General features: G+C 36.9%; 1 protein-coding gene across 3 annotated transcripts in view; it reads left to right on the top strand.

Moving 5' to 3' along the window:
- The window catches only part of MYOF (myoferlin), a 72,142-nt gene that overhangs the window by 7,494 nt on the left and 39,192 nt on the right, over positions 1-25,456 (top strand). For all 3 annotated transcript variants that reach the window (XR_008733836.1, XM_055720358.1, XM_055720360.1), the window contains exons 4-17: positions 10,361-10,469; positions 11,734-11,818; positions 13,971-14,131; positions 14,658-14,786; positions 16,249-16,311; positions 16,424-16,474; positions 18,060-18,090; positions 18,557-18,672; positions 19,895-20,021; positions 21,294-21,397; positions 22,315-22,383; positions 22,502-22,545; positions 22,967-23,049; positions 25,259-25,297. Coding sequence is in view for 2 of the 3 variants with exons in the window: in XM_055720358.1 (XP_055576333.1) it covers positions 10,361-10,469; positions 11,734-11,818; positions 13,971-14,131; positions 14,658-14,786; positions 16,249-16,311; positions 16,424-16,474; positions 18,060-18,090; positions 18,557-18,672; positions 19,895-20,021; positions 21,294-21,397; positions 22,315-22,383; positions 22,502-22,545; positions 22,967-23,049; positions 25,259-25,297 (1,211 nt within the window). In the remaining variant the exon portion in view is untranslated. The remainder of the gene's footprint in view (positions 1-10,360; positions 10,470-11,733; positions 11,819-13,970; positions 14,132-14,657; positions 14,787-16,248; positions 16,312-16,423; positions 16,475-18,059; positions 18,091-18,556; positions 18,673-19,894; positions 20,022-21,293; positions 21,398-22,314; positions 22,384-22,501; positions 22,546-22,966; positions 23,050-25,258; positions 25,298-25,456) is intronic.

The following is a 25,456-nucleotide window of genomic DNA, read 5'->3' as shown; positions in this document are numbered from 1 at the left end:
TAAAATTTAGATCCCTTCACCTATGACTGTCATTTGAAAATACTGCCATATTTCAGTTGGTGCTTACTTGTAATAAAGGTCCTTGTGTAACGAGATTTATGCCACTACAGACACCTGGTGCAGGTTGTCGTCTTGCAGAATGGTGTGGGGCAGTTCCCTAGACTGTATATAATAAGTGTCCAGACAGTAGTTCTGAAGAACTCTTAATTGGCATTCTCAGAGCACAGCTACCAGAAACCACCAAAAATTACAAAATGCAGTTAAAGCTCTTAACTATCTTTTTAAATCTCCTGAAGAGGCTCTGTTATACATCATTTACTTAAGTCTTGCCTAGGAAGAGGGGAAGCCTAAGTTCAGTTTCTTATCTTGTCTGGAGGGATTGAAGACTGAAACTCATCTCCTGGGAGAATGGCTTAGTCATCGGGATAAATATGTTGGATAAAATGCAAAAACTGTTCTGGGAATGGAATCTGTGTTTCTGGTTTTTTTGAGTGTCCTAGCTAGTGAGGGTCTATGAAATGTCATGTTCCTACTCTTCTTGGCCCAGTGAATCCTGAGTTCTCTGGATGGTTGTTAAAAAACTTGAAAACAGAAGTTAATTTCTACAAGCTTGCAGAGCTCTTATTTTGAGGTCAGACGCCAGAGTAAATTCACTCATACTGAGTAGGGAAATGAATCAGTCTGCAATTGTTGGTCAAATCTTGTAAGCCTCAGGCTCATTGCATATGTAGAAGAGTGGCAACACTGATGCTACCTCCTCTTCTGGTTACATTTTTAAAACATTGTTTAAAAATGGATTGAGGATTTTTTTCTGTGGTTGGTGGTTTGTTTTGGTTTGTTGGTTTTTTAAAAGAACATACGTAGTTTGATGTTAAGAGACCCTTCTGTGAAAAGTAAATTGAATAACCTCAGCAGAGGAATAAAATGGATATCTAGCTTCCCATTCCTTACAGGACTCTAGGCTTATAAAAAACGGGGGGTGAGGCCACTGAGAATTGCCTTTTCTGATAGTCATTTCTTGGAAATGAAAGGCAAAGACCCCTATTACCAGTAAAGGATTTAGAGCTTTGGTCTTCAGCAGACAGAAATACCTATTTTCATGATGTCCCAAACTTTTAGGAATTCAAGGCTCCTTCCCCCTGCACCGTTTTGGTTGGTGCCAATAGTGCATGTTGATAGGCTTGAATCCTATTCTAGAGCTAGTGCAGTATGAACAGTACCTGTATACCTAAAATTGGGTTCTGCATTTTTCAGGCATCTAAAAATCAAGTATCTTGGGAACTAAAGCTGCAGATCTTTTTACATAGGTCTTTTTTTTTTTCATTTGTGAGAGGCTAAAGGAAAGTGTCATTTATGCAGTAGTTTGTTGAGTCCTCAGTGTTCAGACAAAAACTTCTTCATGAGTAGTAAGATGCTTAGTTTTAGTTCTGACAAAATCAGGTTTTATTACTCATTTTAGAGAACTGAAGATAAACAAATAGTAACTATAGCTGTGTGTGCCTTGAAGGATATTACACAACACACAAATAGATTTCCTTCAACTAAAAAATGAAAAATATATGTAGTTTTTCTATGCATGAACTAATTACACCAGAAAAGATGCACAGAGTGCATGACTTTCTGAAAAATATTTTTCTTTTTTAGTTTAATCTTGCTGTTGAAGACACTGAGAAATGAGGTACCTTGAACTGAGGCTTCAATCTTTATATGAAAGGAGATGACATTATAAAAAGTTGTAGAGTGCCGAAACACTTGTCAAGTGTCCATGTTGGCATTTAAACTTTTTTTTTAGGTTTATACTCTTCCAGAATAGGAACATGTAATAACTAAATATATAAGTAATTAAGGTGTCTTGTTCAACTACCTTTAATTTTTTATTTTTCAAACTTTTTTTAATGAGTAGATTGGCTCCTGTGAACTGAGTTGCTAGGACTTTTGGCCATTGACAAAAATTGTTGCTGTGAAAAATGAAAATGGTATATATGGGAACACTAGAATTCAATTAAATCACATTCTATTAAAAAGCATAATATATAAACTTCAGTAAAGCTGGAGGGTGCATTTTGTCATTTTGACCTGGACTTTGAGATTCCTGCTGTATTTGTGATGAAACAAATACATAATGCAGACTCTTAACAAGTTTTAGGTGGATCTGAACATAAGATGATAGAGATTAAAAAAGAAAACCACCCATATCTGGAGTTTTGTAGGATTTAAGCTTTAATTTAATATCAGAATTGGAGCTATACAAGATATGTTAAAGCAATGTATGCATATCGTTTCAATAAAGATGACATAAATTACCGGTTGAAATTGTTAGCAACCTCTTCTGTTCTGCATGCCGTTTGTTTTATGACTCGTCACACAAAAATGAACCTGGTCCCTAAAATCAATTGCCGGAAAAGTATGAGGCCTTGCATGGTGGCAAGCTAATCAGAACGCTTTTCTTTTAGATAATCTACAGCAGGGATAAGGGGTGTTATTTTGTGTTGAAACATGCTTGTACTAAAAGCTCTGGCAAAGTCAGGAGTTCTTTCTTAACAGACATAACAGATAAAGCTTCATCAATGTGTTTAATCTTTAGCTATCCCACAGTGGTTAAGATCTGCTGGCTCTCTACTTAAATAATGTGATTTTTGTCTAATATTCATTGGGGCAACCATCACTCATAGAGGATATTTTTTAAAAAACATCTGTGCAGAAAAAACCCAGCTTATAAAAGATGAGGTGCCAGTTCCCTACTACTTTGTGTAAAGTCCTAGATTTTAACAAGGATCCATTCCTCTGTTTGCTGTGCTCTTGCTCTTCTTTTTCTGTTGATGCCAAGTAGTGTTGGCTGTTGCTATTTTGAAAGGGAGTATGATACCACATGATCTTCTTTCCTTTTTCTTTTATGGCAGATTTGCATATTTTATTACACTGAGATAGGCATACATTCATATTTATTGATGGTAGTCCACTTTCATTGTTAGCTTTTCTTTACTACTTTCTGCCTCCCCCCAGCATTTGAATTCAGGATTTTGCAATAATCCAACAGCTCTGTCACAAAATCACTGTGAGTCAAGCCAGTGCCCTCAGATCTCTCATTCTTGAGATTCCTGTAGGTCAGTAAAGCAGGACTACATTGCATGCCTCTGACTTCAGGGAAATCCCAGAACTTGATACAGAAAAGCTTATCAGTAATGAGAATTTTGTAGTGGATTTTATAACGTATCAGAAAATAAAGGAAGGTACTTGGCTGAAGCCCCTAAAATCTTTCTATGTGGGTTCGAAGTTAAGCAAGAGCTCGGGTTTGGTTTATTTCAAAGCATATTTGTAAATATCTGGACACGTATTTGTAGCGCTTAACCCAGCTTGTGCAAATGCTGGTTCATTTTGCTTGGGTTTATGCACTGGAAGTGGTCCACCACTTATTCTGTGTACAATTTAAAAAGAAACCAGTAAAATATTTTGAAAAAGTGACTTCCTTGTATGGAGCTGTGCAAAAATGTGTCTAATCCATACCAAAGACAGAGCAACACTTTCAAAAATAATGCTTTTTGAAAATAAATCCTCAATAACCACCACATGTTTGCGGTGTGTGATGTGTTTGGAAGGGCAGTTGGCAGGGAAACAGGATAAGGGGGTGAGGAGTGGGAAACACATGGGTAGGCTTCCTGACTGTAACAAGATAATAAGAAATGTCATCTTGGATTTCCTTTAAAGGCACAAAGCACTGTAACAGCAGAAGAGATTTGGTACTAATGAACATTCACGTTTAGACAAACGAGCGTATGAAAGAAGGAATGTGGAATAAGTGTCCCACATATTCTTGCATGCATGTGTAAGCTGTATTTCTGTAGAGTTACTGATTCTGTTTACTGAGTTTGAGAGAGATTTAGGACTACCTTATCATAGTTTTGCTATCCTTTCACAGTATCCTCTTTTAATACTTAAGGAAAAGTATATAGCCTGGATACATGCCTGGAGTGTTGCAGCATTCAGAAAAGATGCTTGGTGGAAGTGTGTGCAAATGACACTCCCTTGCTTTGCGTGCTAATTCAGGATTGGAAAGATGGAGTATGATGCCTGTCTAAGTTCCTTACTACAGAAAGCTATTATAATGACAGTTTAAAAAAAAAAAAAGGAGGGGAGGGGAGTGAGAGCTGGACAATATTGTATTAATTTTTATCTGCAATTTTGATGTGGTTAATGGGATTGAAGTCTTTCAGAGGTAAAGGCCCGTTATTTCAGAAACCCGGTGTTTGCCATATGCTTTTGACATTATTGATGAGTAGACCCATTAATTTGGAAGGTATATCTGGTGTTTAAGCTAAGTGGGATTTGAGTCTAAATCTCTAATTTTTCCTTTAGAGGTTCATGTTTTTATATATTTTACTTTAAAGTCTAGATTGAATTGGGATTTAGTTTTTGAGTGTAAAGGGTACATCTAGGGCTCTGTGTTGCCTGAGAAAGAGCAATGAGAAGAAACTACACCATGTCTTTGGCTTTGTTTTCTCCCTTCTGGAAGAAAATAAGCAGTGAGGATTGCTATTGTTATTTTCTAGGTAGAGAACTTTTGTTCAGACATTCTGCCACCATTCTTTGCTGCAGTGTAGGCTAGAAGCAGAACAGTGTTTCTCAACCCAGCTCACTCTCTCTGGCTGCTCACTCACAAAGCTCCTAGCTAATACACAGATACTCCATGCAGTGTTATTCCTGGCTAGTTCTGGACACCTCGTCCATTGCTGTGCCCAAGAACTGACTATGGAACCCATACTCCCCTCTAGAATAACACAGCAGAGGATGGCAATATAACCCATGATTTTGCTACAGCTCTTAAAAACTTCCATAGCTGGGCATCCAGCCTATTCTTATACTGATGCAGGAGGAGGAGCACAGTGGATGTTACTCTTTTTACTCTGTGCCAAAACATGTAACTCATTACTTTAGCATGTTTCCGTAATTCATGTCTGAAAAAGACAGTCATTGGAAAAGATTAATAAAGCAGACCACACTGACGTGTGCAGACAGACCATCGTAGGAATAAGCTAGAGAGGACTCATATGATCCATGCTTAGCTAGATTTTCCAGCATAACGATGTTTGAAAAGAGAACACATCTGTTTTCTATTATGTTTAATACTGTTAGAAAGATTTCAGACTCTCAACACAACTCTCTATGCAGTTTAAAAACAAACAAAAAAACCCTGTAACTTTAGTTGTCCCTGTGAAGTTAAGAAAAAAAATGTGAACAGGAAGTTACAGTTGTGTCTAAATGAAGTCATTTTCATTCTGTTTGAAAGAGTGTTGGGAGTATGTGTTTCCCGATGTTCTTTGCATGGTTAGTAACCTAGCAACACAGGGGAAAAACAGATTGGGCACACCCATTTCTCAAGCCGAAAAATGCAGCCACAAATGTACAGTGCAGCAAATTATTTAATCGTGTTTAAGTATTTTCCATAGTTAGAGAATTACTAGATTGTTTGAGTCCTCCTACAGCTGTAGCCTTTTGTGTGGATTCTTTTCTGAGTCAGTGTGGCTGTGCGTAGTTGCTGACTTTCCTTGCGTACACTGTATACAAGATCCAGCCTGGTTAAGATTCAGGTTTCAGTTTTTCTGCCTTGTACAAAATAGGTTCCATGCTTTGGTTCTTTTTGAAGTTTGTTCATGCAAAGAAGAGTATCAAATAACTAAAGAAGATAAAAATAGTTGGTTCACTCAATAAAAATTTTAAAATACAGCATGAATAACAGAAGGCGGGTGTTGGGTCTTGTAACATAGAATCTATACTGGAACATATACCCTGAGAAAGAAAGGTTGGGTGTAGCAATTATAATTGCAGTGTGAGATCAAGTTTGCTAATGAGAATAACCAATATAAGCCTCTGTCAAAATAAACCCTTAAAAGTAAGTCAAAATAATTTAAATGCTTGACTCTCGGGAGATTACAATCACTGGGCTTCTAGTATAAGTATCATGTAAGCAACTGGAGGATGTCATATGCTAAAGAATTTAGTGTAACTTGCTACCTTCATACAGAGGAACGGAGGAGGAATAGTTGGTATTGTGAGTTAGTATTTCCTGATCCAGGCATGGGTGTGAAGTTTCACTTCTCGGTATTTGGGCAGTGAACAGGAAGTGCTAATGACAGCACTAATGGATTAATTTAATAGTTGGTCATCAGTAGTTGGTTGATTGATTTCACCCTAATAAACTAAGTATTTCCCTTTGACTGGGGGGGGGGGGAGAGAAGGGAAGTATCACAGACCTAATACTAGTAAGGTATATTTGTAGTGGTTTAAAATATGCTTCTAAATGTGGACTTTGCATTTATCTTTGGTGTCTTATTCAGTGGTAGACCAGAATGTTTAAACTGCTTGTGGCAGGACAGGTTTTTTGCTTTACTTCTGCAAAGCTGGCAAAGTTTGAGACCTGGCTGACTGGGCGCTCTACATAACAGGTCTTAGGGATGGCCAAAAGTGTACTTAAAGTAGAGTTAAGATACAATTCTCATGTGCTGTCTACTGACAAAGCAGCTAATGAACATCAGAGGATGTATTGAGCTATTCTGAAAGCAGAAACTATCCCACTTGATGGCATCAAGAGACCAGTGTGATCTGGAATTAAATGGGCAAATGTCTGCCTAGGCAAGAGGAAGAAAGCTGAAATAGCCCCAGCAAAGAGCAGTGTCCTTTGAGGATGAGTAGGTGACAGAAAGTCTTTTCAGCTGTGCTGGAAGGAAAGGACTTCTTATCACCTTGAAAGTCATGACTTCAGAGGGAGATGGCATGCAATCCTGCATGAAGGTAAAAAGTCTTCAGAGTTCAGAGGAACACAGCAACTTCACAGTAGTTGTGCAGAGAACTGGGGGTCTAGTTACACATCAGAAGTGAGTACAGTAGCAGACCTTGCAGCAAAGCATTAAACAGCAATGAACCGTTAATGGATGTGGTGTCACAACAGCTGCTGCTATCTGACTTCCCTGGCTTGGTTTTACCTGACTTAGCCCAAAGATTAGGCTTTCTCTAGACCTGTACAAGTGACAAAGATGACTTTGAGGCATTCCTTGTTCCTTTAAAAATATTACTTCAGGTGTTGAGTAGCTGTATGACCAAAACTGGCCTGAACATGGTCCTGGGCAACCTGTTATAGCTGACTTTGGGCAAAGGGGTTGGACTAGATGATCTCAAGTGGTCTTTTCCAACCTCATCAGTTTGTGGTTCTGCTAAGGGAGAAATCAGACATCCCAAATCCACTGAACAGGAGCACTTTGGGGAAAGCAAAAGACTAACTGCCTAAAGTTTGGAATTTGGCTAAAGCTCAGAAGTAGGTTAAGATAGTGTATAGGCTGAACATTAGATTTCTCACTCTTGCTAGAGTGGAAAATGACTGAAGACTATTGTTGCTCAACCTGTTAAAGGAGAGGGAAACAAAGGACTTCAGAGCCAACTAGTAGCAATCAAGTAGTATATGTAACTGACTCCCCCTTCAGTCTTCTGAAGGTGATCAGAAATTTTAAAATTACTGTGTATTCAAATGTGTGTACCGTTATCATTTGCACAGGACAGATAAGGATGTAGAAATGGAAATTTATGCTGGAAAATTTCGAAAGCACTACTGTTGAACAGCTGCTCTTGAGTTAGTATCACCAGATAGGAGGGTGTGGTTGCTGAAAGTCATCCAGATGATTTGAGGCTGCATGACTTCTGAAGTTCTTTTTGGAGTTAATATAAGTCACTTCAGCTCATATCAAATCAAAATACCAAGTCTAGAAATTTTTCTATTAATGTACGTAGGAAAAGATCATCTTTGCCTTTCTCTTGAATCAGATTTTGTCTTACTGGTTTTGGGTAGTCTTGTTGGGGTTTTCCCTTTTGTGATACCTCAAACTGTGTATGTTTCTCTCTGTTATTCTCAAATGGGAAGGCATATGGTTGAAGGATTTGGGGAAAATAATAATATTTGGAATTTATTTTCTAGATTAATTTTGCACTGAAGGAAAAAGTGATGAGAAGTCAGTTTCTTTCAGTAATGTGTAAAAGAAATTCAAGCATTTGTTCCTTCCAACTGCAGGAACAGTTTTGCATTTGCTTATATTATACTTGCTTTCAAAGCTATTGATGTGTTAGAAGGCTATGTAATAAAGGGGGAAATGCATTAAGCTACCCAGTATTTTTCTCTTTAACTGCTTTGGGATTTGCAGCCATTATGGAATGAGCCTTTTCTGCTTTTCGACTGTTGAATAATATCAGTGTCTGCATGACACCTGCTCTTTACATAGAAAGGTTTGGTCAAATATAGAGGGAAATGTTCTCTTCGTTGTGAAATGTCAGTTAGTTGACTTCTATATAACAGCGGGTTTTGGAGTGTTCAAGCCACAGGGGAAAAAATAAAGCCTTTTTCTGTTTGAGAGAGATCATCTGCTGTTGTTTCCTGAGCTAGGTGGACATTGTTGTTTAATGTCTATATTTTCTACATCAGGTCATAAGCAATATCAAATAATACTACAGTTGGAGGGATAAATGAGACCACTGCATGTATATGTGACGTTCCAAATCTACATTTGTTTTGTGGGTTGAATGCAATTTTGATTGCGTAACAGGAGAAATTGCTTCTTAAGCTCCCAAAAGTAGAGAAGTTCATGGAGTCAGCGTGTCAGCTAACATCCAGCTCTGTGCAACAGTTTGTAAAAAGTGAAAATGTACCTGGGATTAATCTAATGCTCATTGAAATAACTAGGTATATTTCCATAGATTTTTAAAGGACACTGGATCAAGACTACAGTTCTGAACCCAGGTGTCTGTTCAGTAAAGGGAGGAGAGGCAGGTGTTAGAGGTGGCATCAGTTTCAGTTGTGGTCATCTTAAAAGTTAGAACAGCTTCATGTATTTCCTCTGCAGCATGGCCTGATCTTAAACTGCTTTTCACATCTAGCCCATCCCCAGTGTGTAATGAATATAGGAGGCGTAGCTGGAATATTACTGTGCTTTGGCAATTTGGAGGGCAGTAGTGAAAGGTTTGAGTAGTGAGTCAAAACTTCTCAAAAACAAAACTGAGATTGGAGGCATGAGATGAACTGGAAAACCAGATTTGACTGAGGAGGTGACAGCACCAAAGTAATTCTCACAGGTCATTCACACAGAAAGCGCACAGCTAAACAGAAGTTGCAGTGTGTAATACCTGAAATGTATATTTGCAGGAAATTAATGCTTTATACTTACCTATCATAGTGTACTTCACAAAAAGTAAATTATGTTCTCTTGACGTAGCACCTGAGAGCAGCTATAATAGTGCTCTTGCTTCATGTCAAAAAATGCCCTTGCATCTTTACCTTCTCCATGAAAAAGCACTGTAATCTATTCAAAGGGATCTCAGTTAAGGTGTCAGCGTACAAATCTTTTTCCACTTTGGCAGCAAAGCTAGTATTTTGTTTGTGAAACATGTTCTTTGTAATATTTACAGGGTGAAATTATCTTGGGGTTTTTACATTGGCAAAAATCTCAGTTATTCCAATAATCCACTTCAGTATGGGAGTAGGCTGTTATTACATGTATGGGAACAAACCACAGTACCAGGTATCATGAGACCAATGCCACAGTGTTAGAAACTCAGCCTAAAAGAAGTTTCTCAGGTTAAAAATGCATGCAATTTTCACTTTTTTTCACAAGGGTTGGCAGATGCAGTCCCAAAGTAGGCAGAAGTAGCTCAGGAAAGTCTACCACATTATGTCAGATCCCCTGGGCAGCTTCCTTTGGTAGGCCTCTCCAGCACCGTATCGAAACACTCTTGAGAATTTAGAGGCAAGGAGATGAATCTATTCCAAAGCGTAGAATAAGGGCAAGAAAAGTAATTTTGTGAAGCCTCTAGTAAACATGTTGATTGCATTTGTTCGGTTTCATTGTTTTCATTAGAGATGTGTATTTGTCTTTTTCTGTCTCTTTCTGTGTAGTACAAGAGCTGTCATATCTAGCTTTTACACATTACCTCTCATTTGAAGAGTTTGCAAAGCTATATAGGGAAAGAATTACATCCTTTACCAATGAGAATTCAGCGGCTGAAACAAGTGACATGTTGAGTTACACAGAAGATTATTTTCAGAAATACATGTAAAATTTATTTAAATTTAGGGGTTTAACATCTTTTAGGTTAAAGCTGTGTCTTCCATAAAGAATGCCAGCACATTTAAGTGCAGTGAAACTGAAAATACAAATTAACAGTACACAATCTTTAGATAACATTTGCAGTGACCTTTTTTTGTGTCTTGGGTTTTCAAGTCATGGCTGGAGTTATTTGGTTGACTGATAGACACTAGTGAGAAACAAAAGGGAACTTCAGTTTGATGTATACTTGCGTTCTAATAATGATTTTTACTTCATTTCAGATTAATTGGCAATGCATCTGTAGCACTTAAGGATCTTGTAGGTAACCAAAGCAGATCTTTTCCCTTCAAACTCATACCGCTGCTAAATGAGAGGGGACAAGAAACTGGAGTGAGTGGCTTTTATTTCCTTATTTTACTGTATTCATGATCAAAATGCTCCAGCAACAGGGATAATAGTGCAACAAAAATATTTTCAAGTTATTTTTACTTTGTAAATGTTGTAGCAAAAGCTCCAGACAGAGGAAATGTTACAACAAGGTACAGTTATGTCTATGCCATCTGAGTTTGTTTAATATCCTTTAAATTAGATACATTGTCTTCTGTGTGTGTGTTATATATTTCTATATATGTGCTATAAATATTGGCCACAGAGTATGTATGGAGGTTAGCCTGATGTTGAAAAAGAACATTTTCCTAAGTACCAGATGGAGGTCCCATGTGCACTGTTTTGCTGTTTTCTTTCTAATATCCACCTGTGTCATAGCACTAATTCTAGAAAGCACATAATTCAGAAGTTCACTGCCAGCTCCATTCAGAAAGTTACACAACAACTTGCTTAACTTTGTTTAGCATGTGTTTAGATTTAACAGAGTTGTTAACTTGTTGTTAACTTAGTTGTTAATAAAGTAGTTTCTAGAACTGGGACCTTGCTGTATTTGTGCATCTAGCTGTTCAGGCACTTGATGTTGCATTCTAGTACACTTAACAAGGGGGCTTAAGGTCTCATCAGCTGTAGTTTAGTATCATGGTTAGCAGGTCATAGGGTTGGGCTTTTTGTGCTGATTCCTCATCTTAATGTTGCAGCTAGGAATAATGGTTTGTTAAATAATCCAAAACCACAGTCAAGCACAAAAAAAGGCAATTCTGTAATTAGAGTGGAAAACTACATCGTGTTTTTCTTCCAGAATGGAGGTATGAACAAGCAATTAGAAGAGCCAGACAGGAAATTTTACTTATGGTTCAGACTTACGTTGTTGATCAGATAGTGTTATTTCTCACTGCCTTTGTTCTTCTGTTTGCAAATTTAGGATGTCACCTAGTTTACCGTTAATGTAGAACTAAATTAGCATTTGTAGAACATCTTACATACTTGTATTGTGAGAGATTTTTCTAAATATAAACACAGCAATTCCATTTGTTAGATACTATTTTAGAGCCTATTCCATTAGCTGCAAATTGTATAATCTTTATTGTTTGTATGTATATATAGCTTAATAAGTTTATTATTTTACTAATAGCTGAAATTTTATTATAAGCTGAGCTGTGACCATGAATAGTTAACTGTTCGTGTACAGTGTTAGCAGAACTTACTGTTTGAAATCAATTGTTGTGAATACTGTATGCTGTGTTAAAAAATGTGTATTTCTCTACAGGCAACAATTGATTTGGTAGTAGGATATGAGCCACCAGCTGGTCCTGCAAATCCAAATGATCCAGGAGGGACCAATACACAAGAAGGTACTTCAGTCTTTTCTTACAACATTATTGTGAAAAGATCATGGAGATATTTAACATAAGGCAAGAAAGCGATTCAGCAGCACTGTTCATCAGAAAAAAAAGTAACCAGAACCAGCATGTCATGATTGCCAGACAGTGAATTTAAAGAAATTAAGGATGATTCAGAACTACAGCTAGGAAGAAAATCGACGTTTTCTGACATTAAAATGTTTTTTGACATTATCTTCTCCAGTGGAATGAAGTAACAAAAGAATGATGTTGCTTAAAAGCTTTTCAAAACAGTTTATGTTTAGGAAAGAAAGGTTTTTGAATGCTTAAAGAAAGAGCAGTTATCTGCTGTAATGCTAGGGCTAACCAAAAAAGCAGGGAAGTCACTTTTTTTTGAAAAATATATTCTGTTACTTTTAATGTCAAGGAGATTTGTGAAAATATTTTCTCAAATCATTAAACTTTTTCCTGTCGAGTAAGTAAGTTTTGAAAGACACTTGTATCTTATATTAGACTTGCCCAAGAAATACTGTGATTAATAGGGAATGTCCCTTGTTATGTCTATATCGTATTAACTAGGCCTTTGCTGAGAGTGTTTTTGAGATTCTCTGGTTTTCCAGACTCTTAAAAGAACTGTGAAGTAGCAACAGGTTTTTGCGGTTGACAGGTGAATACCCTAACATCCAGACTCTATAACAGATGTTATGTGTTTGTGAAGAAATAAATCAGATTGACCATTATCTGCTGATAGATAATAACATAAGAAGGAAAAAATTCAGATTAGGAGTCTTCTGGCATGAAATTTTAATTCCATTGACTTTTCAGAGAGGTGTTCTTGGGGAGTTGAAGGATAGGTAATATAAACACACAATCTCTCTGTTAAATTACTACATTTCAAAATAATTTTATAGAAATGTGGACTTGAAGGCTAAAAACACAAATGGACTTATTTGAGATTATTTTGATATCTTTTTTAAAATGTCCTTAAACTATTAGGTAATACAGGTAAAATAAAACATGGCAGATTTTTAGCTAGTGTCCAGCAACTGCATGAAATTTATTTCAGTGCAAATTATCAAACACACCGTAGTTAATTATTGTAAATATCCATTTCCCATGAAATGAAATCACCTCCCCAGCTGAGATTGCTACAGCTGACTTTCAGAAATTAAGTGCAAAGTCAGGGGGTGTGATCAGTCAGTTTAATGGATCCATCCAGGCAGATGGATTTTGAGAGCGTTTTGAAGGTGGGGTTTTCTGGTTATAAAAGACATGGTATGTCAGTCTCTTGTGGTTTTATACGTCTCTTACAAGGATCACTGAGGACTTCATTATGCAAAGTGATCATCACTCTGTGTTGGCAAATGAATTCATAAAGATGAAAAACATTCTGTTAAAGCTAACCATCAGAGACACAGTTTGTTCTTCCTGTAGATTTCACCACAGTCACTGTCCTTCAGTTAAGAAAAGAAGCTGGAAGCACAAGAGAGTGACACACTTTTGTGGTCTAGTTATTTACGGATCCTGTTTTGCAATACTGGAATTTGAGTGTATGATCCAGTATTGTAGTGTCATGTGGTTGTAGAGCAGTATTCCACAGAGGTATTGTGATTTCAGAACTGTCGAAAAGGCTTACTAAGAAACTTTAACTTAACTTATTCCACAGCTAAATGCTGTGGAAGAGAATTCAGAGTTTTATTTTGGATGGTAGACCCTGAATGCCTTTATCTTTTCAGGATTCTAAAGTAAAACCCAAGATTATGCTATAGCCTAGTCTTACTGCTGGGAAACAGCTTCAACTGGAATAAAATTAATCGCTTCTGATGTATTATGAATGAGTCTCTTGACAACTACAGCTGAACTGTACTTTGCTAAAACTTCCATCAGTTGTTCTAAAAAGTGTATTAGATACTCTGCATGCTGAAGAGGGACAGATCTACAGTTAGTTTGGTTAAGATACAAATTTGTTCTTAAGCAGGCTAAAATTACTAGCTTTCAAAAGGAGTCGGAAGCATGTGATTAGCAAAAAAATTGTTGAAACGAGATAATAATGAAATTCTAGTAGAACTCTTGGATATCAGACTGCTATTGCTGTTAACTTTAACATCAAGCTGTACTGTTTGTTTATAATTGCACCTTTTTGTTTTTTTTTTAACTCTCTGAGATGGAGAAGATGATGGAGGTTATGAGGATGGCTTGGATGGTCCAGTTGGTGGTATCACACCAACAGTTCCAAGTGACACAAAGGAAGCCCAGCTAGCTAAACGCATCACCAAAGGAAAGAAAACACGGAGAATCCTTTCTAACAAACCACAAGATTTCCAGGTAATAGATTTATTAAATGTTGCATATTCCCTTTTTCTGCCTGGGGGGGACATTGTTTCTTTCACATAGCCTGAGCATGATTTAATGTCAGATTGTGCAAATCTAATGCACTGTAGAGACAATTAGTGTCTTCATTTGAAAGTCTGTATTTCAACTGTTCTTCCAATTTGCCTTTTAGAGATGTTCAATTTTGTACAGTTATCACTGTATATCTAGATGAACCTTATTTATTTTATAGTTGTATAGATTTCAAAGTACAATAGCAGCTTTAAAAATATGTAGTAAAAGCAAGTAAAAAAAAATTCTACTGAAATAATTATCCCCAACTTGTCTTGTAAAATTCAAGTGTAAAATTATACTCACTCTCATAATTAACTCTGAAAAGTCTCTCCGGTCTATATCTGCCAGGTAGTTGAGCTGTTGGCTAACTTTTTTGATGGTATGGTAAGAAATTGTTGCCACCAGGATGATGTATAATATAGGGAATGAATTAATACAAATAATTGAATTTATTTTTTTTCCTCAGATTCGTGTTAGAGTAATTGAAGGTCGTCAGTTGCCTGGAAATAACATAAAACCAGTAGTCAAAGTTCATGTTTGTGGTCAGACACACCGAACAAGAATCAAAAGAGGAAACAACCCATATTTTGATGAAGTGAGTGGCTAAGAACACTGTAGCTGAAATGTTGGTATTATCAAACGTAGAAAAATAGTTACTACAGCTTTCACTATGATCAGTGAATAAGAATTTGCTAAAATTTAAGGGTGTTTATGGCTAACTATGCATTTTGCAGTTCCCAGTCTCTTCCTTTATGTATTCACGTCACTGAACACATCTCCATCACTGGCAGTCTTAGCAGATAAAGCTATCTAGAAGGAAGTCAAACTTCAGCTGAGACATGTGGAATATGTTCTTTTCATTTGACATAATAGTTATTTTCAATAGTTGTATGCAGGTTATAAAATCACATCGAAATTAATTAGGAATTGTTGTAAACCTTTATGGAGCATGCAGATGAGCTTTCAGTGCAGCGTTTTGTGTCAGTGACTGCCACACAGAATCTGGAGAGTCATTGCCTTGCTACCCGTAATTTGTAAAAGCACAACTAGATTTCTTTATCCAGACAGGGATAGGTACATCAAACACTTAAATACTGGAGAGAATTTAAAGCTGTGTAAGGGACACAAGAATGATCCCATGTCTGGAAGACTGAAGTTGCAAAGTTTAAGCTTTAATAGAGTGCTGAGGGATAAGTCTCGTTATCTGGACATGTGTGGAAATTTCAAAAGATTCTGGAACAGAGTGGCAAGCATATTTAACACATGCGGGCAAAACCAAGGAAGTTACAAAACTTTGAGACTTGAACTAAGCTGTAGGTAGCGGTCAAGATTTATGAAGCAGTGGTGAAATACAGGGAAGGGAGAAAGCCAGTTGCACCTTGTATTGAATCAATTCCTAGGCAGTCTCAATATCCACACTAGGCTAAAAGTGGATAGGAGGGACCATGTGTATGTACCCTTCCCTTTTGTGGGATAAAGTACTGACTGGATTATAGGTGGGCTCAAAAACCAAACTTAATAAGGCATATACTATTAATTGTTTGACAGCATGAAGAAAAATATATCGTTTATTAGTTTATTTGTACTATCAGATTTATTCCTGTGGCCTTGACTTTGAAAGATGCAAATCATTACAATCGCTATGACCACTAGCCCTAAACAAGACCTTTTTGACAACAACAGAGGTGGCTAGACCAGGATTGAATGTCCTGGAAAATTAACAACCTTTGTAATTCCCAAAGTTGTTCCCCTGAGGAGAATGTGAAGTGCAGAGTGAAGAGCGAGGGCAGTGCTTAAGGTCTGGAGCATGGCTGTGCCTACTGTATTCATTCAAATGGAAGTTGTGACTGTCTATTTTGTACTAAGTTTATTTACTAAATTTAGGCGTTTTGTTTTGCACTGAATTATCATAGAATGTGTGCAGCAAGGAGGCAGGGTAAAAGTACTGTAGCAGGCATGCCTCACAGGCCTCTTAAAATAATGTTTTTGCATTCTGTTCAGATAATTATGTGTTTGTCATTTTGAGATAGGTTTTTTGTTTGTTTTTACCCTAACAGATCTTTTTCTACAATGTCCACATGACTCCTTTGCAGTTGCTTGATGAAACAATTAGCATTCGGGTAAGAAAAATTGCTGCATGTCCAAAAGGCTGCTGGGTGCATATAGCCTTGTTTGTCCATTTCACTGTGATGTTCAGGAACATTCCTGTTTCAAGCTTGTCTGTCTTCTTAGGTATATGATTCTTACTCTCTACGGGCAGACTGTCTAATGGGAGAATTTAAGGTGGGTATGAAACAATTTCCATATCTTGACTAAATTAAATAAAATGAGAGAATTTTTTTAAACACTTGTTTCAAATGTTTAATTTAAACTACTTTAGCGTGGGGCCAGAGAATGACCTGATGATGTCTTGCTTCTCATGCTAGAGACCATTTGCTCAAAGCACTACTAAACAGTTTTCTTATCTCAGTAGAAGATTATTGTTAAAGAAAATTAGTATGTTTTATATACCAGGTTCTCTAACTCGCATCTAAGAGAAAAACAATATTTACCAAAAAGTAATTTTTTTCCTTAAAAGCTGAGGTGAATATTTGGTATGAGGTAGGGTTTGAAGAGACAATTTTAGTAGGTAGCTAATAGGTAGAGTAGTGATATGTTTGGCAGCATAAAGATACACATTCTCAAGTGATGTGGAAAGGTGTTCCTTTGGTCAGAAGTTTGTTAAATAAAGAGATGGTTGGAAGAGTCTCTTAGTTAAAGTAATTTCTGTGGTTTTCATGATATTAATGAGATTGTCTGTATTTGTAATGGTCAGTATTGGGAGGTGGGCATCTGCCTGCTGAAGGTGCTGCTGAAGCAATACAGAGAAAGAATTCACATGACAATTGTAATGGCTACTGGGATCCTCTGTTACAACGCTTACAATATCAGTGTTGGCTGTATTTTCTGTGTGCTTACTTTGTACTGCACAAATTCAGTAGATCTCTGGACCAGCTTTTCACAAAAATATGCAAGTATGGAAGAGTGCTCTAAATGAAGCAGTTTCAGCCACAAAGCTGGTTTCTTTTGCTTCTGGCTGCTTATTATCTGTGTAAATTCTAGTGATTCAGACAGTGGTATATTGCTTTGTGGAGGATTGATCATTCACTAAGCAGGTGACAGCATGTTGTTCAGCTGCTTTCTGTTCCTACAGGCACACATTCCAGAGGAAAACCCCAAGGGTAATTCTCTCTAGAAAGTCACCCTCTCAGACTTTACCTGCCACGAATACTAGCCCAAATTGCAATGTGCAAACATACTTACCTTCCTGAACATGTTTGAAATCAATGAAAACAATGAATACAGTTGTGGTACATGTGCAATCTTGTCCAGATTTGACAGTGAAGGGAAAAAATGTTCCATCATCTTCGTAAAAGGAAATTATTCATTAAAAAAATAAGCTTCATTTCTGGAACTGGAGGATGAGATGTTGAGCAGGAAGTAGAAACAAGAGTTCTGAAAAGCCTGTCTGAACATTAAATAGTGGGGGAAACAGGGAATTCAAGAGGCAGTAAGCTAACCCCATCTTCTGTCTCTGGTAAATGAAAAAGCTGGGGATCTGAGGAAACAAGAAAGTAACTACAGCTGTTAGTTCTGCTACATCTTTTCTTGCATTTTCCTCTTGGTTGCTGTATGCGTTCAAAACTCCTCACTTTTCAATGTAAGGCATTTTTTATTTCTCCTCCCAAGAATATCCTATGTAAACTTTCTTTTGTTTGTGACAAGAGGGCAATGTAGTAGTACTCATGAAAAACTTGAGGGGAGTTTCCCTAGCATTTTTCTGTTTTGGTATTTTTTTCGGAAATAATACTTTTGGTCTTTATTTCAGATTGACATTGGCTATGTTTATGATGAGCCTGGTAAGTACCAGTTACTTCAGAGCTTCTGTACTGACTTGAAACTTGCAAGTTCAAACATTTCATTAAATTTTTAAAGTAAAAGAGGAAATTTAATGGAAAGTTATTTGAGATTGCTGCTTTAAGTATTAAATTAAAAAAAAAAATCCACCAATATATAACTCCTTTCAGTGGTTCTAGGATGAAGTACAAGCACCTAAAATTTGGATGTTAATTTTGGTATCAAAGACCTAACATAAAAAATAATGCAGAAAACGCCTGTTAATTATGTCCTTGAATTAGTATGCCACAACATTTTAACACCACTACATTTCTTGTTTTGAATGGCACTATTGAGACCTGTCTAGGACAGAATTTAAAATAATTAGGTTTAGGATAAAGCATACTTTTGGAACTGTTGACTTCTATTTTATTATTTCTACCATTTGGTAATGGATATTGTTGGGTGTGGGTGGTGGTGTTTCTTTAGGCCATGCAGTCATGAGAAAATGGCTTTTGCTGAGTGATCCTGAAGATACGAATTCAGGAGCTAAAGGGTATATGAAAGTCAGCATGTTTGTCCTGGGAACTGGAGATGAACCACCAGTAAGTTTCATTTAAATGTTTTTCTTCCCTTCTCCACCCCACAGATATTTGTGCATGTGCCCCCAACGTTTTTTTGAACGCTGTATAATTCTCTGCGTGCAGTATTTAAAAGTAAGACAAGGTTTACAAGTTGTTTCAAGGACATCCAGTATTAAGTGGCTAACTCAAAGCTTGTATTTTTATCCTGTCCAATAAAGCAATCCCTGGACAAGCTCTGGTTTTGTTGATCTACCATTTGTAGATGTTTCTTCACAGCCTGGAAGAAGTAGAGATGTGTTAGCCTGGTGTTGCATTCAAGTTAATATGTAATTCTCCTTAGCATGGCTAATGAGGCTGAGCAACGTATTGATACCAGTTCCAGGACTAAGTCAGGAATGTCTCTGCTGCTACGTAATGTAGACAAGCCCACAGAGAAACCTAAGTACCAGAAAGCTTCAAATATTTGCCAGGTGAAAATCAGACCCATCAGTAATGACAAGTTTAGGCACAAGTAATTTGATGCATATGAAAGCAGTAGGCAGTTTTAACAATCCAGTCGTTAACTGCCTGCTGTTCTACTAAGGCAGAAACAGGCCCTTTTCTCTGTGATGTTTTCCTTACTTGACCATTGTCTGTAGTTTAAGTTCTACTGTTCTTCCTGCCTGAGATTTTTGCATACTGCTGCTCCTTAGTTAAATGTAACATGGTCCCCAGAACCACAGATCTCCTTGTTCCAGGTTAACTCTGCCATTCTGCTATCCTCATGACTCTTAAAATCACAAGCATATGTCTAGTTATTTGTGGTGAAATCTTTTATGTCGTCCTTTATTTTGAAAGGAGGAAGCAGTAAGTTCTGGTAAATTATATCAGAGTTGTACACATTTCCTAATTGCAGTGAGATGTCTTACTTCAATATTCATCTTGAGATGAGTATGAAAATTGCATGAAGTATGGCATTGTACGAGTGCCAAAATCGTCATCAGATGATGGTGATTTTAGAAGTGTGATTATAATCAGATCCTGCAATTAAGTGCTTCAGAGATAAAAATTAAGTAAAATAATTTAGGTAGAATTAATTTTTGTGGTTTGATAACTTGATAAAATCTCATTCTTTTTAATGAAACTGACAAGTCTTCTGCCTGAAGAGTGTTGTGGGCACTGGTTCAACTTATCACCTTAATTCTGTACATTGCTTTGCCTTTCTTATATACCAGATACTATGTACCACTGTATCTCCCAACAGGTTGAAAAAAGGGAAAGAGATAATGAAAGTGATGATGTGGAGAGCAATCTGTTATTACCTGCTGGAATTGCACTTCGATGGGTCACTTTCCTTCTCAAAATCTACAGAGCTGAGGACATTCCACAAAGTATGTTGCTTGTTACTGCTTGCTCATTGGTGTCTTTGATTACCATCAGAAATATTTGTGTTAGCTGTTCAGAAACATTCCTAGAAGGTAAAACATCTTGAGTGTTTTACATTGTTACCTGAGCCAATAATTCTGTAATGGCTCTCGTAGCCCATTTCAAGTCTTTTGGTAATGCTCAGTAAGTCTACTTAATTCATGTAATGGATAATTTCATGTTACCCATTAGATTAGTAATGTTTATTTGTTGCTGAGTGGGCCACATGGCTTCTGGTAGTGGGAAAGAGTCATCTTCATTAGCCGTTCTGCAATTGCAGAAGTTACATGCAAGTAACAACATTCAGGTACAACTGATCTGCAGATAAACTGGATGTTCTGAGCAGGTCTAGCTCAACTGTACAGTGCATGTGTCAGCTTCCTGTTGGATCCCAATCCCTGCCCGCTTTCGAGAGGTTATTGGGCAGCTGGTTCCCTGCAGCCCTCTTTTCCAGGGCCATTTAGATCCTGGTAGATAAGTAGTACAGCCTGATGGCCTGCTGCACCTTCCTCTTCCCATCAATCCTTCATAGGTGCTTATAGCTGCAGCTGTTTTGCAATGGGGGAAAGGCCACCAGACTGCTATCAGTCAGCTGCTGCTGTGGTGGCCAAGGCAATCTGTATTGCCACCAGCCTGCTCCTGAGTGGCCACAGGAAATTAGTAACTAGAACCAGAAAGCTGCTTGCAGTTTGTGGGCTTTAAGCTGAGCACCATAAGCTTAAATAAACAGCCTTGGAGGGCAGGGGAGCTTGTAAGCAGTTTGACCTTAATTTGTTTAGTGAGATACTACTTTTGTCAACTCTATATTGCTAAGTCAAAGACTATTTCTCTCAGTATATGGCATATGTGTTTTCTGATAGAATATAGCTGGCTTTTTATCCCTTCTTAGTGCAATTTCTCACCTGTATCTGTGACAACAAATGACAGTGTCTACAGGTATATGCATAACTTTTTTCAAATACAACAATGTCTCTAAATTCAGAAGCAAATCAGCACTCCTTGTGATATTTCAAAAATTTGTATTCTTGAAATTGCTCCTGAGCCTAAATTCTCCATTTTTACCAGCAACTGTTCAGAATTTTGCTTCTCAGATTAGACTTCACTGTACCTAGATCTGTAAGCTGGTTGATTTTGATGGGATTGCTGTGGGCAATTTATTATTTTGGCTGAATAAATACAATAAAATGAAATAATAATGAAAAGCATAAACCTGAATTTCTTCTTTGACCCCTCTCCAGTGGACGATGCTTTTGCACAGACTGTCAAGGAAATATTTGGAGGAGAAGCAGACAAGAAAAACCTGGTAGATCCATTTGTAGAAGTTTCTTTTGCTGGCAAAAAGGTAATTTAGTAACTATTTAAATCTTTGCATTCCAGTTGTAGTCCTGAGAACAGATTTCATACACCAATGTAAATTTTTAAGTTTACAGAAATTATGGAATCAAAAAAGGGTTAGCCCTAAAGTTCACTGCATAAAATAAGGATACACTACAAGGTACAGTAGAATGGGTATAAAGCTGATGACTAATAAAAGGAATGTATGACTAATGCTAGGAACTGATGCATGCCAGATTGCTTGCCTGCAGGTTCTTCCTGAGTGCTTTTTGTAACTGATGGTACAGATCTTTCTGGACAGGTTAACAGCATTTGTACGTTTTATTACTAATGTGTTCCTTAGAATACCAAATTTGAGCTGAAGCACAGTTGCACAACCTATATTCATTGCTAGCCAATTTATTTATTTTTTTTGTAAGAAGAAAAATATCAGTCCTTTTATGATGTTATATAGTCAGGTTGTCACACCCAGTACTATAGAGGATTTTCAGTAGACGTGACTAGCAAACAATATAGAATATATTCTTCATCTACTCTGACATCTGCATAAAGCAAGCTGGAATCAAGTCATTTCTTCATATCAATTCCCTGCTGTGATAAGATATCAGTACAAGTGTGAAAGCACATTAAATTGTAGCTAGTGGAAATAACAAGTAGGGTAACTGCAGTCCCAGGTTTAAACACGGTTTCAAAATTTTTTTTTCTCTCCAGTAGTCATTAATGCTGCATATGCAGATCAGTTTAGCAGTATTTACCAACTGAAAACTAATGGCTCATTGCAGCATAAACTACTCTGGATTCATCATTAACTACTACCACTCATCTTACCAAACAGTATGATTCATCCTAAATCACAGCTAGTATATGGGGTTTTTTGTCTGTTTTATCTTTGATGTGCTCTATAGTTGATTTCATTTTTTGCAGGTTTGCACAAATATAATCGAGAAAAATGCTAATCCAGAGTGGAATCAAATTATTTATCTTCAAATCAAGGTCAGATTTCTTTTGTCTTGTTTCTGTAGAAAACAGCCATCCTTTTGGAACACAGAGCATTAACGTAACAGAGGTGAAGTAAGTAATGGATTATTTAATTGCTTTGCTTTTTTTTCAGTTTCCCTCGATGTGTGAGAAAATAAAACTTGCAGTTGTTGACTGGTGAGTTATGAATTTTAATTAAAGTTCTAGAAAAGGTAAATTTATATTAAGTGAAGAAAAGTTTGGTTCTATAGATGTCAGGTATTTTTACAGTCCATGAGAGTATTTAAGCGAGTGTTTAAGTATCTTTATGGTCTCTTTACAAGAGACTTGATCAGTAAAACATGGGAGTATTGTTAATTTTGTGGGGTCAGCACTATCATTATTTAGGTGATAGTGTAAAAGTCAGGTGACTTCTTCATGACACAGCCCACTCTTGTAACTAGCCATTACCATCTGTGTCAGTAATATTAAAGCATTCCAGGTGATAGAAAATGTGTGTATACAGTCCTGGAGTGCATTTAGTCACTGATAGCTTGCTTCTGTGTAGGATGACCAGCATTATATTTAAATAAAATCTTTCTTTTTTTTCTTTTTGTAGGGATCGTCTTACAAAAAATGATGTAGTAGGAACAACATATTTAAGTCTCTCAAAAATTGCTTCTTCTGGAGGAGAAGTTGAAGGTAATTGATTGAGCAGTATGTAACTTACTGTCTTCTCTTGTGCTATGAGTAATAGCAAAGATCAGTGTTCTGAGAAAGTGTATTTTCCTATAGTTCCTCAATTCTGTAGCAAGAAGATTATCTGTTTCTGGAGCTTTCCAAACAATGCTCCTAGAAAGTATATTGTGGGACTTTTCGAAGTAACGTATTAGAATTCTAGTGTTTAAATGACATCATCATGGAAATTGCAGCATCTAATTCAAAATACAGTGTCCTGTTATATATACAAAGTTAATGAATTACTTTAAATTTGTGAGTACTTTCCCAAATTCAGGAAACTATGTGATAGCACAATCTATCATAAGTAAGACATGCAAACTTACCCAGAGTCACTGTTTCAGAATCTTGGGCAGTAACAGACAAGACTTCTTTTGTCACCTTATGTGTGTCTGTTCTTACTCTGGGAAGAGAACCTAAAGCTGGGGAATGTGCCCGATCAGTTATCCTACAGAGCTACCTAGAACCACCTGCTCATCTCCTGTACACTACTAGGCTGCTTTCAGACGCTGGGAAACGTGGATCAGCCTCTGCTCTGATCAGTAGCTTACTGGAAATGGGCACTGCATCTCATTGCACAAGTACTCCAAAGTACTACTTAGTAACCCTTGTTTTAGCATCTTCAGTGAATTAAGGTTTGAATTGCAGCGCTATGATCACAGACGATGCTTCAATCAGTATAGGTGACTGGATATGTAATTTCATAAAAACTAAAACAAAACAACTATTAACGGCAAGAAAACAGATTTAGTTATGCAGGATATGAAGTTCCTAACATGTTGTCCCCAGTGGAAAATACCTTTATAATAAACCTCTTCTTTACGGTATTATATAAAACATTTTTTGTGTCAAGATTTTGGGAAAAGTTTTTAAAAAATCTGTTACCTTTATGGTCTAATATAATACTATGATTGTTGATTATTTCTTTGTGATCTTTATCTATAATCTCCTCCTTTTTTATATCAAGATCTTTCATACAGTTCAGCCAGCTCCATGACAAGGTTTCTGTGTTAATTTGCCAGAAAAAAAGTTTTCTTTTTAATGAACATAGTATGGCATATTAGTTCTCCATACAGAATTGTAAAGTTCATGGCTGAATAGGTTTAACATTTATTCACTTGGCTATCTATGATAGGTTGAAGGACACTGGCTCAAAACCATTCCCACTGTTGCCCCAATAAGAGTCTAAATTACTATTTTTTCTGTTGTGTTTATGAAATCTATGTTATATGTACTCGACTGAGACAGGCCAGTTTGTCCTTGGTTGCTATGTCAGGAGTTTAAAAACAAAATTAGTGGCTTAAATCCTGTAGTGACTTGAGGCAATTATTTATCTTATTGGGTGGAACAGTATTTTCAGTCACATAACTTCAAAGTTACAACCCAGTCCTCTTAGAAGTACAGGTGTTGAAGTAAGACCTTGTGCAAACATTCTTTTTCATACCCCACACACAACCAGGCGAGTTGCCAGGAGGCAAAAGAAAGGGTTACAGAAAAAGGCAATGGGAAATCAAAGACAGAAGGGCTGGGCTGTTGGGGAAAATTCAGCTCTGGAGATCACTTGTACTACCCACTTAAGTGTGTAACTTGAACTGCTGCTGAGTCACAGCTCATTTATACTTCAAACCCAGGCACCTAGTAACTGAGAAAATCTTATTTGGATAGTCTCTCTACAAAGGTACTGACATGGGAATAGCCATTTCCATGTAAAATCACAGATTACCTTCCCTTCAGGTCAATGCCTTGCCTGAAGCCTCTTCTGGCTTCTGAAGGATTGGGGAAACTGAACTAGTCTATGGGCTTCATTTACTGAAGATATTCTAATGGGCCCAGACATGTAGTGGTTTTCTTGAATGCTTTTGGGATTTTAATAGCGTTTTAATTTTTTTATTATTATTTGGGGGGGAGGGGGGAGAGGAGGAGAATTATACAAAGTTGAAACAGAAGCATCAAAACAACATACTTTGTCAGCTACGTGGTTTGGGTTTTCTCCTTTGGAATTTGTACAAGAGTACCGTCATATTTTAATCAGGAAGGAAAATTCTAGCCCACATGAACTTGATTTTTTCTCAGGCCTTAAACTTTATTTTAAAAGCGGATTGCTTTGTGATGTATTTGTTTTTAAAATGCTATTGTCACTTGTCATGTAACTTCTTCTCTTTTCATAATATAGAATTTTCATCTTCGGGAACAGGGGCTTCGTCATATGAAGGTTTATATCTTTGTCTCTTACTGATTTTTCTTTCCATTGCCCAAACTGAGAAGTATTGCCTAAGAAAACTCATCACGATAAAAAATATTTTTAAAGATTTACTTGTCTAAAAGAATTCATCGTTATTATTAAAGAGTATCAAAACATAACTAACTTTAA

Source organism: Falco cherrug, chromosome 9, assembly GCF_023634085.1.
Source record: "Falco cherrug isolate bFalChe1 chromosome 9, bFalChe1.pri, whole genome shotgun sequence".
NCBI lineage: Eukaryota > Metazoa > Chordata > Aves > Falconiformes > Falconidae > Falco > Falco cherrug.
The sequence above is the reverse complement of the archived record's forward strand: the minus strand, read 5'-3'. Positions and strand labels throughout refer to the sequence as shown.